Below are 17,330 nucleotides of genomic sequence, written 5' to 3'. Positions count from 1 at the left end.
TTCTCCAGTGCAACTTTATCTCATATTTCCTCTAGCTTTCATCTGAATGCTAATCAAATCCTATTACAAATACGAATAGTTAGCTTTTAGTACAGTTCACCATTAACAAGCAGGAGGTCTTAACCTCTTCGCACTTTCCTGTTATTTAAATGAAATACTTGCCTTATCAAATGCATTAAAAATTAACCGTACTTAACTACCATACTTAGTACATGCATTCATATTAAGACTCAGAAACTGTCTAATACACATGTGGAACTGCTGAAGATTTTCAGAAAAAATATACCTACCTATGGTCCTCATTAGTAGCAATTAAGCTAGAAACGTTTCTTAGTATTCCTCCTCCACTTTCTATAATGGCTAAAGTGTTTGTTTGGCTCCGGTATGTCAGTGTGCTGACTAGAAATGCAAGAGCACCATCAACAGCACATATATCAGCTTTGTTCTCAGTACAATGTGCTGACAAATTCCATAAGGCACTCAGAACACTTTTTAGGGTGGATTCCTAGGAAAATAACAAAATGACATATTTAGAAAATTACAGAAGTTTTCAACTATTGATCACAAGCTCTCAGAAATTAAGTTAGCTTCAAGGAGTTATTTTATGTTCCAGTTTCTACTTTATGGGCTGGTAAGCCTGATGCAGGCAGCGGTGCACATGTAAATACTTCCGTTTGATTCTCTCCTTCAGCTATGGATTTGGTATTGCTTTCCTCAAAGTTTTCGGAAATGTGTGCCACAATACTTGCTGGCTGTAGTTGTCTATTCACTAACTCAAAAGAGGCTTTATTAAATTGCAAAATTTTTAAAAACAGCTGTTTCAACAGCACAGCTCATAAAACTGAAAGGCAAAAGCTGTCAACCCTTGTAAATAAAAAATTACAGAAATACTAGTGGTATTGAGATGTCACTGCTGCACTGTGGTCTGCTGCTATGTTAAGTCAGAGCAACTCTACTCTTCAAACCTTCTTTATATCTTAAATAATATCTTAAATACTTCTACCTAAACCATCCCAAATATTTCACCAACTTTTTATCAAAAAAAGGACAGTATTTGTGTTTTGTGTAAAATAAATGCAATCTTTCCAAAATTTATCTCAATCAGTTATACATGATACCTTCTTAACTTCTAAAGCACATTCCATCAATGCTTTCACACTTCCAACTTCTCTTAGAGTCTTTTTACTATTTACATCTGCTCGCCAGGACAAGTTCCTCAACACACTTGCAATGACCTGCAACACATAAAAGAAAAATAATGTGTTTCAATATAGCTACTTTAGCAGGTTACCAGACTTTCCTTCTGGATTTCTGGAATGCTATGGATTAACAGTGGTCACATTCAGTATCTGAACTAAAATTTGCTCAAATCTGCTTTTTGTTGTGTTGTCTGCTAGACTGTTCTAACATTTCAGTATGAAGTCTGATCAAAGGCTTTTGTGTGTGGGTACCTAAAAAGAAAGATTCAAAATCAGGTTCCCTGTTTTCCAAGCTGGTTGAAAAACTGGTCCAAAAATTCAGATTTGTGCTCTACTCTGATGTCTGCAGTAGACCTACGTAATCTCAGGAGATACTTACTTATATCATTTTTTTCTCAGCTATTCTGCTTGTAAAATAGAACAGTTAACATTTTGCTTGTCTCTCAGATGGTATGATTACTTTGATTAATGTTTATGAAGCTTTTTAAAGCCTTTAAAAAATACACTCTGTCTTTTACAATCAGAATAGTTATCTACAGAAAACGAGTAGCCATTCAGCCTATGTCCTTGTCCTCGGCAGCAGCTAGACTGAGGTAGAATCGTCACTATAGCGGACAACCTGTACATACTAAACACCATCCATTTATGGGCTGCGGTAAGCATGTATTATTCCTCGTGAAATGTATTTGATAGAAAACGTTTACCTATGGATGTTCTCATTGTCACAGAAGTGCATAAGCTTGTTAGATTATGTGATGAACGCTCCCCTGCTCACACGGACGAGGGAGCACAGGGAGGCAGTGGCAGATGGAAGAGCCCAGTGATACCCCTCCCTGGTGGCTCCTGTGGTGGGTCCGGGAGCAATCATCTCACCAGGGGCCCATCTCAACATGCCCAGAGGAGCGCAGGGGCCCAAGGGCAGGCAGGAACCCAAACTGAGGGCTCTGAGGGGGGGGCACCCTGTCCAGGCTCTTTCCAGGGCTCTGCCTGCAGGTCTGCAGCCCCATGGCCCAGGTGTGACACCCATTCAAGGAAGTCAATGGAAGAGCTCTTTGCACCTTCTGGACCAAGGCAGGTCAGTCCAGAAGTCCTGACCTAGGGATGTGGGCCATTTTATGGTATTCAAGGGAAGAGCATTCTGGAATTGCAGAAGACTTAGTATGGGATGGGAGGACCCAAAGGTTCCAAAAGCAGGAAAAAGGATGGATCCAGGTGATTTGGAGTGGTACAATATTGGGTAAAGAACAAGGATAAGAGGACAGAAAGGCACAGTTGCACCTAAACAGTCAGCTGGCTGATACGCTTATATGGCCAGGCCCTTTGCCCAATAAGCAGTCTGTCCCATATTCTTATTAAAAACCATTTCTAACTTTTCCTGAGTGAGGGACTTCTTTGTGTGCATGCATATGTATGACGGTCTACATACCAGTGGCTGGAGACAAACCACGGGTCAAAGGGCCCATGCATCCGTGACTTCCTTGTCACTAATAGTAAGTATACCTAGTTTCTGCCCCAATACCAAATCAGAGTTTACCCAATAACCTTTGCTGTAATTCTAATTATTTTGTAAATCATAACTAGCTAGTTCCTCCTCTAGTGGAGAAATTTTTTTGTGTTTTAAGAGATGAAGTAAATTCTACTTAAAATTCTTCTTTTATCTGGTAATTCACTCAAATTGCAAGGAAAACAGGGTTTTCCTTTCCAAAAGCTGTTCCAGTTCGTTTACTATATATTCATTAAAATGAACTGTAATTTAATATTTAATAATATTAAACAAGTTCCATACCAATGAAGAACAGTTCTGCAGTCCCAACTCTCAGGATCACGCTAAGCACCTCCTGAAGACACCTATTTTCAGGCTGTTTTCTTTACACAGCAGGAGCCATTGGAAGAGACACTCAGGTGTCACACTGAACATCTTGCTCATACTTAGAAAACTTCTTTGGGAGGTGCTGATGTCAAGGGTAGTTATGTATGACTCGTCAAATCAAATGCACATTCTCTTTCAAAATGCAGCTTCATCTACTATTATTCCCTTATTGTTTACTTGCTGCAACTTGTAGGAGGAGTAGGAGGAACTGCAATACTGTATTAACTCTCTGGGTAATCCCAGTCCATTAGCACCATCACTAGTAAACTAAATTAGAGAATCTAAGATCACTCATATCTATCTTTAGAACTGGACTTCCACTAACAAATCCATGTGCTATGCGTGCTTTGGTGAAAAAACAGAGTATGACCCTCAGATAAGCATTTTTACAAGAAGTTGTACTTACTTCAACTTCATGAATGTGATAGAATTAAAGTATAAAAATAACCAGTTGAAAGACTAGATGAATAGAAGGCAGGTAAATATTAGAAAAGGAATACATTATTTTAATACAATGCAGTGAAATTCATAGGATGAAAAGTGATGGAAATGCCCAAGCCAAAGAGGTACTTAATCTCAAAAGGACGGTACCTGCTGTAAGTCTTCACTTTCAGATTTTAGTTGGGCTACAAGAGCTCTCATGCAGCCTTTCATAGAACATAATGTAGCCTGTTAGGAATCAGAGCAAGAAAATAAAATTAATACTATTTAACAACAGGTTAGGTGGCTTGCTTCTGCACAATGTTTTGATATCTTAAGCTGATCATATCTGAAGTTCAATAAAAACTTAGTAATGTATGTTGCCAACAATAAATATCTGGTTTACAACTACTAAAAAGTTAAGTGTAACTATCAGTTTCTATTCTGGACAATACATAAGCAGTAAAATTGTGCTACATTTCCTACTTTTGACAACAGGTCTAGGATTTCATTGGGAACTTTACTACCTTAGCAGCCTTCTTGAACATGCGCCAGAGAAAAATCACCTTTGAGCTGGCAATGTGTTATTACCTACTATCTATCGAGTGTCACAATTCTATTTTTTCTTTCAAATAAACATAGCATGAAAAGTAATATGAGTATTTAAAACTGACACAAATATAACAACATTTCTGACATCTGAAGAGTAACATTTTCAGAATACAACAGCAATTGAAAAAAATGTAAGGCTTATGTTGAAATTGTGACGAAGCACACTTTAAAATTATTCAAAAGCAAAGTACATGTTAAAGCTGTACTACTCATCAGCTGGACAACATGTACATTTACATCTCTGAGTAGTTTAGTTTATGTTATAAACCCAGTAACTGCAGCCCCGTAGTGGTTACAAATTGCATGATATAAAGAGCAAATCTTTTGTGAAGCAATTCATTTTCTGGGCAACAGGCTGCCCAGAGAAGCTGTGGATGCCCCATCCCTGGAAGTGTTCGAGGCCAGGTTGGATGGGGCTTTGAGCAACCTGGTCTGGAAGAAGGTGTCCCTGCCCGTGGCAGGGGGGCTGGAACTAGATGATCTTTAAGGTCTCTTCCAAGGCAAACTATTCTATGATGCAATCTGAAGCAAGGACTTATGCTTTACTCTTGGCTAAAACTTGGAACAAAACCCAAGTCATATAAGCCTGTTATTTCCATTCACTCCTGAAATGTCTTCCTCTAGAGCAGAAGGATAAAAGTCTTCTCAGTACAAAGTTATTTGTAAGTTCCATAGCTTGGCAAACTCTGGGGCAAGAAATAATTGAAACTTTCAATCTTTTGAAAGCAGGGCCCTTGTCAGAAATTACAGAACCTACTTTCTCTTATAATAATTTGAAGTAGTGCCCATTATGAGCCAAATACATTCCAAATATTTAAAAGCAAGCTCCAGCCTGAAGGAAGAGGAAATTTGCAAGATTTCAGAAAGTAGTAGTATTGTTAAGTAACTGACAACTTTACAAAATCTGACTCAATTAGCAGTATTAGTTCAACATTCTCGGAAAAAACAGCCACTATCTGTAATCTTTGTTCCACAGCCATTATGTGCTATACTAATCTAATGCTCATAAAAAATTAAGCTAATAGATAAAATCCTTACTTTCAGTGATGTTAAGTTTTTTAATTTAGTATGAGAGTTGATACTATACTTGCATCATACAAAGTTCAGTTTCTGGTGCTCTCTGTCAGAAACAGGATGTAATGACAGATATTTTGAACTTCTGTCTTGAGCTCAAAACTCAGCAACTTATCCTGGAGACTTTCATCATCCACCTTGAGAGTTACAATTCAAACATTAATTGAAATTACTGTGTTTAAAATTCTACTCTTACCTTGTTTGCCACATCTCCAAAAGTCAAGTTTGTCAGAGCCATTCCAGCATACCTCCTTAAGGTAACACTATAGTGATCATTTGTAAGTCCATACATTTCACAATCCACTTGTAACAGTTCAGCAATGGCCTGCAAGCCTCCTTTAAAAACAAACAAGTAAGAAAATAAATAATACCTGTACTCTATCATACATACGAAGGAACAAAGTGCATTTTTATGTATACAACAAATGTCAAACAACCGAAAACCAGAATGCTCAGAGAGACAAACTTTAAATACTGACCCTGGATCTTGAATCTTGTACTTAGTAACAGCTGAAAGGTATGATAACACGACATTGAGGTTTCAGGGCAAAATGGGAACAGGAGGAATTACGAGAAAGTTAGCAGTACACTCATCTTTTAATTCCACCCAGCCAAAATCATGTTTTACCAATTAACTCAAACCAGCTATATAAAAGGCTATTTAGTAAATCTGAGTATTACTGTTTTAATTATTACCACTGAAATTATTTTCTGAGGAAAATAAATAAAATATTTTCGTTGATTATGAAATTGGCAAATTAAGGAAAATTCCATGCACAGAATTTACTGAGCATGAACTAAAAAATTCAGGCTGTTAAACAGGAACCAACTCAGGACAAACAAAACAAACGCAAGACACCAATAAAAAACCTCCCACCATTGAAAGTAGTCTCCATTATAAGTCAAATACTTCTAAAATTGCACATATTTCCATAATAATTACGCTCTTCCAAAATTCACAGTTCATCCCAGGAAGTGTAACTGACAAAATTTATCTACTGCAATATGGTCTGGTTAATTTAAACTGCATTCATCGCTTAGAGGGCAAAAACTGACACAAACAAACTGATGATCTGTTTAAACTAGTAGTAAAAAAAGCAGTAAAAAATGTACCAGTGAGGTACATGGCAAGTGTGAGCATTTCCAGAAAGCTTTCCGAAGGAAGTCAAGAGAAATACATTCGGCCTTACCAAGTTCATTCATTGCATGTCTGTGTTCTTCATCAAATGAAAGTTTCATCAGAACACACACTGCAGGACAGATCTGATGATCCACTGGAGCAGGCACTGATCCAGAAATAGGTAACAATTAGTATTTCCTAGGCGATTTTGCCTAGATTATTAAGTACCCCAAAGCAAATCTAATCTTAAAACAAATCAGTTTTGTTCAGAGTTTGTATTTTCCCAGTAATCCATGAACAGACAATTAGTTAAGAATGTTACTAACAAATGTGTGTAGTAGAAATATATTTGATGCTAAAAAGAAATTAGGGAGAATCCTGAATGTATGCATTAAGACATATGACTCCCAGTACAAAAATCATCATATTACTTTAAAAAATTAATAATCTTAGTGAAACAAATCAGTAAGGTTAAATATTCTCATGGTATTAAATAATGTCACTTAATGCGATGCTGTTTCTTTAGGTATTATGTCCTTATGAATGGTTAATTAAACTTTTTTTTTTTTGGTACTGGATGATCTCAAAGGTCTTTTCCAACCTACAGTATACTATGACTCTCTAACTGAGAGGTTTTAAGTCCATATTTTTGTGAGTTAGATTCTGGCTAATGCTCGAACGGTATCTGTACATCGGTACATCAGTACATCATCTTCAGAGCACTGCTCCTGCTAAATGGCTCTTGCAGTAACTCCAAAACCCATGACAAAGCCCACTGATTTCAGTGGAACATCTGTCAAGAGACACCTACAGCCAGTATTACAAAACACCCTCAATTCATAAAAGCAGCTAAGCAATGCAGAAGGTTAAATCCTTTTTCTGACTGTTCCCTGAGAAAACTCCCTTACAGTGTCACTTTCGTATTTTAATACTGAAATTTTTCTTACATGCATTATAAATAACAGTTCATATGATATTGAATAGACTGAGATTATTTAATTTGTGCTCTCTGTCCCTGTCCTAAATGAAATGTGCCATCTCCTGAATACACCCGTATGAAAAACAACTTGGCATTATTTACCTAAATGCTTCATTATTCATTAAAACATAAAATAGATGGAGTACATATTCAATATTGATTTACACATGATAAATATAAACCACTAGAACTATTATCTGGAAAGCACACCAAGGTCTATGATTTAAATAACAAGTTTCTAAATTGGGTATCATAACTGTAATAGGTAAGGTTTCCTAACACTACCTCAACTAAAAAAAAAATACAAATCTATACACACATACACACACATATATATAGGAAAACTCACATTTAACAAGAAGTCAGATTAAAGTTGCACTTTCTGCAAATTCACTATTTTCAATATATCCTTGAAAAATTTTTATATGGCTTGCAGAACCTACTTGGGTTTTTGTCTTCATCCATGCCTTGTTCATGTGCTTCCTGCCATTCCCAACACGTTTCACAGTAAGCACGGATCTGCTCCAGAAGATGGAGCACACGGATTTCCCGTCTGCCTCGTTTGTCATCAGGCTGGGAGTGAATGATGTTATGCAGTGCTGCGCTGGCTCTGGCACGGGCCTCTTTACTACCACGAGAGTTTCCTAACAAGACAGAGTCTTTATCGTTGCCATGTAAAAGCTGGATGAGGAGAGGAAGACATCCAGACTGACGCATGGCTATGCAGCTGTCTTGGGAGCTAGACATTGCTAGCAATGTTCTTGACATGTCATCTTTATCATGAGTACCAAGCATTGATAACAATGAATACACCATTTCCACCTGCAGGTCAAATGATTTTAAAAATACAGTTACATTTAAAAAATACACATCAAATTAAGCTGAAATGAAATCTGAATGGTACACATGAGCAAAACCCCCTTATTTAATGGCACAAAACCCCTGTGCTATTTAGAAATAACTACATACTACTACTACTTCAGCTTTCATAATTAATAAATCTTACTTTGTCGTTAAATGGCCAGAAGAAGTGGGTGGTAGCTGTATGTAACTGTATTAATCTTTACGACCAATAGCAAAGACATCCAAATTTCCATTGTACAAGAAGATTAAATAAACATGCTAATGAAAGTGTTTCAGTTTGAGAAACCTAAAAATATACTTAAAATTAATTATCTTAAAAAACCTGCGTTCTGTATGAATCACACTTTCATGTAAAGATGCTCTTCAGTGAAAAACGCTTTGTTGTGTGGTATTAGATACAGTAATTCTAGACAAAGGATAAGGATGATTACATGAATTTTTAAGTTTAAATTAAGCTAAAAAACCTGCCAACTAAGTATTTCAAAGTTTTCCTTTAAAACTTCTTCAAATTAACATTTTTTGTTACAATGACTAATTTGCATATGGACGAGATTATTTATTGCAAATGCAAAACTGAAAAGTTAAATTAACACTTTTTCAAGTTTACAGGGATAAAACCAGTAAAGCAAACAAATGCTCATTTAATACATAAATAGAATACTGAGCATCTCTAAAATTAAATCAGGGCATGCAAACTCAGCATTACACATTTAATTTGGAGTAACCAAATTTCTCATCAAAAAACAGCAGTTTTTGAGGGATTCCCTTGGCCGTCATGTAATGTAGTGGTCAATGCACTTTTTGGTTTGTCTCTCCCACTCTTGTTTTCTTCAGTAATGGTTTTACATCAAGAAATGCATTTGGTTCTAGTGAACTTTCAGTAGAGTAACAGGATGTAGAGGATGATTTTAGATACTACCTAGAAACTCCGAACTCCTAAAGCCAAGATAAACAGAAACATTCAAAATCAAAACACAACATAAAGAAACTATCAAAGGGAATTGTAAAGTAGCAGTGTGTGTTGTTTTTTTTTTAAGGAGGAATGAGTCTTTGGACTGTTAGGTAAAGTTTTCCACTAGTAACTAGATATTTGCACTGGTTACCAGACCAATGAATGATTTTATTTGGTTTCTTCAGAGACAATTCAAATGCACCTGAAGATGAGTACAAATACCAAGTTACAAAAAAACTGGATAGCAATGGCTAGACTAAGCAGCAGGTTTGTTAACATGTACTTCTCTAAACAGTATGGGATTGCTGAAGCACTAGAAATCTTAACGTGAAATTGTATGATCACATGCAAAATCCACTGAAATAGTCTTGGAAAGAAGCCAATTTTATGACAGCCTAGCATCCCAGTTTGGAGATCCTGTCTTCTTGACTGGCGAAAATCAAATAATAGCATTAAAATAAACCACTTGGATTCTTAAAGGAGAGTGAATTGAGTCTGCTTTAAGCATGCCTCTTGACAGATATTTCCAGTGGCACCTTTAATCTAGTATTATTTGGATTTGGAAGCTAAAGTTTTTGTCAGAGAATAAAGCTGAAGAAGCCACCAAAATCTGGCCTTCAGTTTGCAGCAAATAATAGTATAGGAAAACCTAAAAAAATAAATTTGTGTCTCTGTATACACACACTGCCCACAGACACATCTCTTTCTAAGTTTGTAAATGCATTCCTCCATTATGATTCTCTAACACTTTTTCCTTCTTCTCTGGCATTAATATTCAGCTTTTCCCACCCACAGCACACTCAGTTCAACCTGTTTCTTTGCCTGTATCCTTTCACACTTAGTCCCTTTCCCTACCTGCAGGGCTCTCCTGTTTGCAGCTTTTGGGAATTGTACAGTTTGCAATGAAAACTTGCAGACAGACAGACTAGCTGATGTCATCTCCACTTGGTACTTGCATACAGTGCAGGAACAAAACTACAACATTGTAACGCTGTTTTAAGTAATTAATACTATGTCAAGCTAACAGGATCTGCTTCCCAAAAGACTGCGCTCAGCACACCGACAGTCTATACTGCTGCCGATTCCAGAGGCAGTATAAACTTCAATGGTTCATAAACACAATTTTGTGTTACAGATTTCCCCTTTTCTACCCCCTCTCTTTTCATGCTGCACATACTTTGAGCACAGTCTTTTGTGAACAGGTATTCATCACCTTGAAGGGCTTACATAACTTTGGGGTTTTTTTTGTCATCCATTCAATTCCTTAACAATTGCATCTGTTTCATGGATTTAGACTCTGGAAAAGTATTCAAAGAACTGCTCTTATAAGCGTTAGCTTTCATCATGGATTATAAATCAATACCACAAGCTTTTTAGATACTCTTGTAATTTCTAGCAATTATTTTTTCCTTACCGTAACAACTCTTAACTGATCAAGTTAAAAAAATAAGGATTTCTCTGCATATATTTTAAAAGGTGAAAAAAATATTCTATAATTTTAACTCCATAAAATTACTATGCGTGGATAGATTGTTCAGCTATTAGTAGTACTATTAGCAGAAACAATGAGGTTATTGTATTAGTAAAAATGTAGCATTAGCGACCTGTGGTTTGCAATCTTCGGTTACCTTGGTACCCAGGTGACTTGTCAGTCTACGAGGAACAGAATAGTTGTTACTAGAGCTCATAACACTGGCTGTCTCGTGGTCCATTCGAGCAGCAGAACCCTACAAATTTAAACAACAATTCAGTATAAAACAAAGTCTGAGTGAAAAAACAACTACTGCCTAATTCAGTTTCAACACTTAGTCATGAACCGTCAACTTAACTTTTGCTAAGTCAGGTCCTCTGCTGTGACACCACTTAGAGGTTACTGTTAGACTGGGGTTTATTAACCTCTCTTCCTGAAATTAAGTCTCAATAGCATTGCATTTTCAATAGGATTATTTTATAATTACTATTTTCACCGAGAAGGAGGAGAAGTGGGGTTTGCACAACAAATTATAATTTTTGCAGAAGGGAAAAAAAGCAGCCACAACTTTTATGTCAGATTACGGAGTGCATAGAAGTAAGCCTGTACTTCTTCAGAACACAACCAGGTATGCAAGATCTAACAAATAAAAAGAGATTCATCTAGACAAGGGGTAACTCCCTACTTGATTTGTCCATATCAAAAGCAAATTATGAGTGGATGAATCTATTTAATTTTTAATGAAAAGCTATAAAATAATGCTGAGACTATTTGCTGTATTTTTCTAGAAATTAATTGTAAATAGAAAGATCCTACCTGTACTAAGCAAGACTCAGTTATTAGCCTCTTTGTACTCTTTTAATCCACTTGATGTATTTACATTTTGCCTTTTATGATCTTTTATCCACTCTTTGCCTTTTTTCTTTCTTTGTTCTTGTTTTCTTTCTTTTTCTCCGCTTCTTACCTGTGCAGTTTCCCTTACTACATCCCTCCCTTGCACTCACTATACATTTAAGTCGCGAACACTTTTAGTATCAGAAAACTGTTTTGCTGAGGTAGTCACCAGTCTTTTGTTGATCCTCTACAAAAGCTAAAACCTGTTCATGAAATTATTAGCTTAATTTGCAAAACAACATTTTCAAACTATCTGGATCAATGTGTATTTTTTTTTTCCCATAAAAAAATGTAACACTGAAAAAAACTGTATGAAAGAAACTTCAAAATAATTCCTACGTTTTTTCTAGGTGCACCATGAAGAAAGAAGACTATTCCTCTTTCAGTATTTGCTGTTCATACAGTTCAACATTTTAAATTTGAAGTTGAAAGTGACTAAGTAAAAGATAGGAATAACTTCACGTAGTGTTTGTCTAGACAGAAAAAAATTCTAGTTATACTGCAATACTTAAACACACATTACTATACTCATCTCTCATTTGAACCCAGAACATTTCACGCATGTTCCAGAGTAAGTATTATGCTAAGAGCATAACAAGAGTGATTTAAATTCACACAATTTATTCCAATATATATTTCCTATGTAAAAAAAGCCCTTATTTTCTCTATTAATGACTCAAAATATTAAAGCTTAGAATGAAAATTATATTGGGTCTTCTCAGTCACTTAATCTGCAGTGCTAAGAATATGGGAACAAATTCCCAGATTTTTGCACCAAGCAATCCCTTCGTATCATCTTGACCTCAAACTACATTCTGAGAAATACAGGTTCAATGTAACACACCAGAATTCTCCATTAAGTTCAGTAAGTTACTGCGTGCAAGAAAGTAAAAAAGACTTAAGTTTGGAGCACTACATATTAAATTCACCATGGTGTAGACAGAAATAGCATAGTTTTCCTATTGTTTCCCCAGAACTGTATCAGCTTTGATTCAGATAACTATTTCCTTCAGAGCTATTATGTGGCCTTGCTACTTTGAGGATGCCAGGATGCCCAAATGAAGAGTAAATAAGTTTTCTTACTGACTCCCAAAGACTGGTGTGAACAAACTAGTTGGTGTCAGGTGTGTAGCCATTCATCTGAGAAGATGGGAAACGACAAGATGTTCCATGGACCCTTCTTGTGTAGAAGCCTCTTTTACAAAATGTTCTCCTACCTGTCTACTTCATCTTGTTTTCTCCTTTTATGTTTTACTGTCTTTCACTCATTGTTTTACTATGCTTGCCATTTACTGTCAGGTGATTTTCATATTTTGTGGCACATTTTCGTAACAAAATATTCAATCTCACTGAATTCCTTTGCAAAACTTGCAAAACAAAGCTATGAAAAAAATTTACTTTAGCAGCAGGACAGTGAGCATAATGGAAAGACAAGACATCTGAAAGATGGTGCACAAAAGGACATACCTTTTGTGCATAATCCTGAAAAATCCCGGATTCAATTGGCAGTATTTCAATTAACATTGATTATATGACTACAAAACCAATTAGAACTGAATGATTTGGTTGAAACTTTATGCACTCCAGTGAACAGTGATTGCTTGAAGTATATTGAGCTGGTTTATCATTTTAATGGATTAAACCTCCTCTGTCTGGACTTGCATTGAATCTAAATAATGCCCAGATGTCTGTTTTAACACAGATTCAGCACCTGGTTCTATCCACCTCCAGGAGGAAGCAATCTACGTGATGTACACATTTTTAAGAGGCAAAAGTCAAAACTGCACAAATCCTCAACACATGACCTCAAACGAAGTATGAATTAATCTCCCACTTGCATAGGTCTGCCAAGACATGACAAACCCTTCTTCCTTCCTTCCCTGGAAAATACATTGTCCAGAAAAAACTGATTCATACACTAAAGATGGATGATGCAGCCACAGTGCATCAATTATTTAAATACATTATGCTTTCAGCCCCAAAGCAGCACTGAACTATTTTCTTCCCAAACAATAAAGCTGCCATAAGAATTAGAATCAAAGCCTCAAGCAATTGCTTAGATACACCTGATAGAATTTAATTTCAAATGGTGATCAAACATACTTCAAAAGCAGAATTATGGGCTGTGCTTAATGTTTATTTAAGTGAAATATTCTAGCCAAACCACAAATCTTTCTAATAAATCTTCTTGTACAAGACACTTTCAGAAATATTTAAATAATTCTACTTCCCTGGAGTAGCAAAAATACTTTGCATATAAATTCAAATATTAAATTTGTAGTGTGAAGTTTTAAGAACCCAAATTACTGGTGAGAATGTCTGATATAGTTCGAAATCATGAAAGGAATGATCACTAATAAATCAGAGTACTTTTAGCCAAAAACAGAAGTCAAATTTTGATAAATATTTGTTTTAAAGGCAAGAGCGTACTGCACCCCTCAAAATATTCCACTAATGTATTTCATTGATAAAAGCAACAGCAACAGAAGATTATTTAGAAGCATTTCAGCTCACTTCCAGATTACCTCAGATACTACTGTTTCAAAGCTTTATCTAAAAAAATATTAAAGTAACATTAATAACAAACCTCCCATTTGGTTCTCTTATATTTTAAAAAAAATCACTGGTATTTCATTGATAATTTTGAAGGTGAAAACCTGAACAATTTCCCGTAATTAAACCATATTTCTAGTATTACAATTCACCTGCAGTAAAATATGTTTTCTATAGTTATCTCCTTCATAGCATTAGGCTCATTAATCATTCAAACAAAAGAAAAATGGTCCCTGCATTATCAAATATTTATACTTCATCTTACTAAAGATTTCCTTCCAATAAATACAAGAAATTTCTCACATATAGATGCAAAGAAGAAAAACGTGTCTTTTTAAAATGAGCAAGCACACAAACACCATAAGGTATATTATACTCATACATAACCATTGTACATTTAAAATATTTAATTATACTATCAACAAACAAAATCAACAATTTACCTGACCGGTACTGCTAGTGGCCACACTGATTTCTGCTGCTCCTTGACCTTCATTCTGCCTTTCTGTATCATGGGAACCTGCATCATGCTTGCTTTGAGGTGTTCTCTGTTAATGTAAGAGTTTATGAAATTACATAAAGAAAAGAAGTACATTCTACCATCGAAAGCTTTCTAGACTGTGAATGCATCAATGCCGCAACCTCACAAAGCCATTGAACAATACTTCGCATTTCATAACCCTTAGCCTCAAAAATTAACAGCTGAGGTTGAGTAGCTTCGAAAAACTGCAAGATGAAAGCGAAGCGTGTCCTCTGAGGATTATAGCCCTGCAAGACAAAGGATTTGCTGTGACACACAGAAACACCATTTTCCACCAGCTGTGCTCACATCGCTATCAGAAATGTAACAGAATTGGAACAAACAACTGTCTTCTCTGCACTGTCACGTGATCTGTGCATTTACTGCAGACTACAGCTAGCATAGGTCAATTAAGCTTTGCATTCAAAGATGAATAATTTCTGCATGAACAGAAGAGTATCTCTACTGTAAGGGTCCTTCTAAACTTTAAGGACAAACAGTGCAGGAATAACCACTTGGATGCAGTAAAATTTATATAACCTGATACTAATCCATCTGATATTTCATCAAAACAAACTCAACTGATCTGGTTAGCTGTTCCTTTTTTCAGTTCCTTCAGGAAACCCAGTTTTCTATACATGTATGTGAAAATTAAAAATGGTGTCCCTGCTGCTGACAGGGATAGTGTGATCAACACAAAAATCTGGCCTTTACACAGTTTTTTCATAAAGCAAATAGAATTAGCAAGCAGTGCTAATGAACTGTGCGAAGTATCCAATATTATCTATTAATGTGTTTAAATATTTCAGATTTTCAGAAAGACATAGATAATCCTGACCATGGAAGGGGCTTGAAGGCTGGAGTTGAATATCACCTTACCTCTGAACAACGGTTATTCTCAAAGTATTAGTTCTGATGCCAAACCTTATTTTCAGACTCAGAGGCTGCCACCTTAACATACAACACTCTTGTATCCCTCTCAATTAATTTGTTTAACACTTGGTATATTCAATTCAGTTTCTATGCAGCTCTGCAATGTTCTTAAGCAGTACAGCTTATGATAGCATAGTCTGCCTCACCTTGCTTTATGGAAATTTCTCTTTTAACTTTGAGCAGAAACATACTTTTCATCAATGTATGTACAATGAAACTTCTTTAGTTACTGGGTGATCAAACTCGTACAGTATCACTGGCTTACTATTTTGTTCATATAAAGACACTGGAGTCTCAAACCCATAAAATATTTAACAAACAGTATTTCAGAAACCTGTAACTAAGTAAATACATGTGATGCGGTAATTCAGGGATAAACTTAAAGAATGGAATTATACAGTTTAATTAGCAATAAGATACATCAAAGAACACAGCAGTATTGGACAAAGTAGTAACGTGAGACAACTGAAATAAACAATGGGTAACATTTTTCTTCATATTATATGTTCAGTTATGGAAACTGAATAACCCATAAAGCAAAACTCACAAAATATTTTAGGAGAGACAGTGTCACTATACTTTCAAATGTGATTTGCAATTTTATAACTCGCCATCTCTGCCATTGTGTATGAAATGGTATTGTTATTGACGATTATACAAGAACTAAAGAAATCATGGTTCCCAAATAAGCATGCAGACTCATTTAAGACCAGGCTGTGCCATACTGCATGCTGAATAAAGTATAATGTACGATATGCTGAAACCCTGCCTCATGGTACCTTCAATCTCAAATACAGTGTAATCATGAGTTTGACAAATTCTAGATCTCAAGCCTCCAGTACAACTCAGGACAGAATTTTCCAGTCATTAAGTGACAGTAATTTTCAATCCCATGAAGAAAGTAGTATTCAAGGTACCTAGAGGCAAAAAGCTGAACTATTCATCAGCTGGGCTCTGACCCATTTGGTCACCTGAAGGGGAATACTACTACTCTTCCAAGAACACTCCTGGGTTTGCAGCAGTTTTTTTGGGGTGGTGATGATGGTGTATCTATTAGTTTTGATGCATCTAGAGTACAAACACAGAGATTTCATTCCCTGACAAGAAAAGCTTCTGCTCTTCTCGACACTCTGTCCTTCTCCCGTTCACATTATTTTGTTTGCTACGTGCTGTTTATGAATGAAGTGGCTTCCCATTCTCCCCAGGCACTCTCAAAAATACCCCAATACACAAAGCAGTCAATAGAACACCCAAATGAACTTACAAACGTAAGGCAATTTTTAACAGTTACTAGTAGCACTTATCTAACTTTAAACGTAGTACGCACTCACAACAGGCACACATGTTACTGTCACAGGAGTCATCAGCTGGGCTTGAATGTCAAATCTGCAAGTCCACAGCGAAGAGTTTTTACCACTTCAGCTACTCAAGTAATTTGAAGCAAGAAGCTTTCCCTTCATGCAGACTGGCCCAAAGGAGTTAACAATAACACAGGTGGCAGACAGCAGGTATTTACTGAAAAATGATTCTTTATATAAATAGATATTTATTATAGATGTATTAATTTATGTTGAACAAATATGAAAAAATATTTATTATATATGCATATTATATAAAATATAAACCCAACATGTATCAACACACATACGTACGATTAAAATGTGGTTTTGTATAGATATAGCATGACTGTAAATAAATTAGTGTCCATCTGTCAGACTGTGGATCAGTGGTTGTAAATACAACATAACCCCTGCAAGTATGCCCCCTCTTCACATTACCTTTTAACACTGAACATAGGACATGTGGATGAAAATACATAAATTACAACCACATCAGCAAAGAACCAAAGCCCAAAAGCAGCAGCAGACT

General features: G+C 35.9%; 1 protein-coding gene across 3 annotated transcripts in view; it reads right to left on the bottom strand.

Annotated features, from left to right (window-relative positions):
- APC (APC regulator of WNT signaling pathway) overlaps positions 1 to 17,330 on the bottom strand; it is a 102,745-nt gene that overhangs the window by 12,799 nt on the left and 72,616 nt on the right. For 2 of the 3 annotated variants that reach the window (XM_080371221.1, XM_080371222.1), the window contains exons 8-15: positions 14,452 to 14,556; positions 10,695 to 10,817; positions 7,718 to 8,096; positions 6,366 to 6,461; positions 5,372 to 5,511; positions 3,661 to 3,738; positions 1,119 to 1,235; positions 291 to 505 (exon numbers count right to left, since the gene is read on the bottom strand). In XM_080371221.1, coding sequence (XP_080227347.1) covers positions 291 to 505; positions 1,119 to 1,235; positions 3,661 to 3,738; positions 5,372 to 5,511; positions 6,366 to 6,461; positions 7,718 to 8,096; positions 10,695 to 10,817; positions 14,452 to 14,556 — 1,253 coding nt within the window. The remainder of the gene's footprint in view (positions 1 to 290; positions 506 to 1,118; positions 1,236 to 3,660; positions 3,739 to 5,371; positions 5,512 to 6,365; positions 6,462 to 7,717; positions 8,097 to 10,694; positions 10,818 to 14,451; positions 14,557 to 17,330) is intronic. The other variant, XM_080371223.1, reaches the window with a different exon arrangement.

Source organism: Falco punctatus (assembly GCF_963210335.1).
Source record: "Falco punctatus genome assembly, chromosome: Z".
Lineage (NCBI taxonomy): Eukaryota > Metazoa > Chordata > Aves > Falconiformes > Falconidae > Falco > Falco punctatus.
Note: the sequence above shows the minus strand (reverse complement) of the source record. Positions and strands in the feature narration are given on the sequence as shown.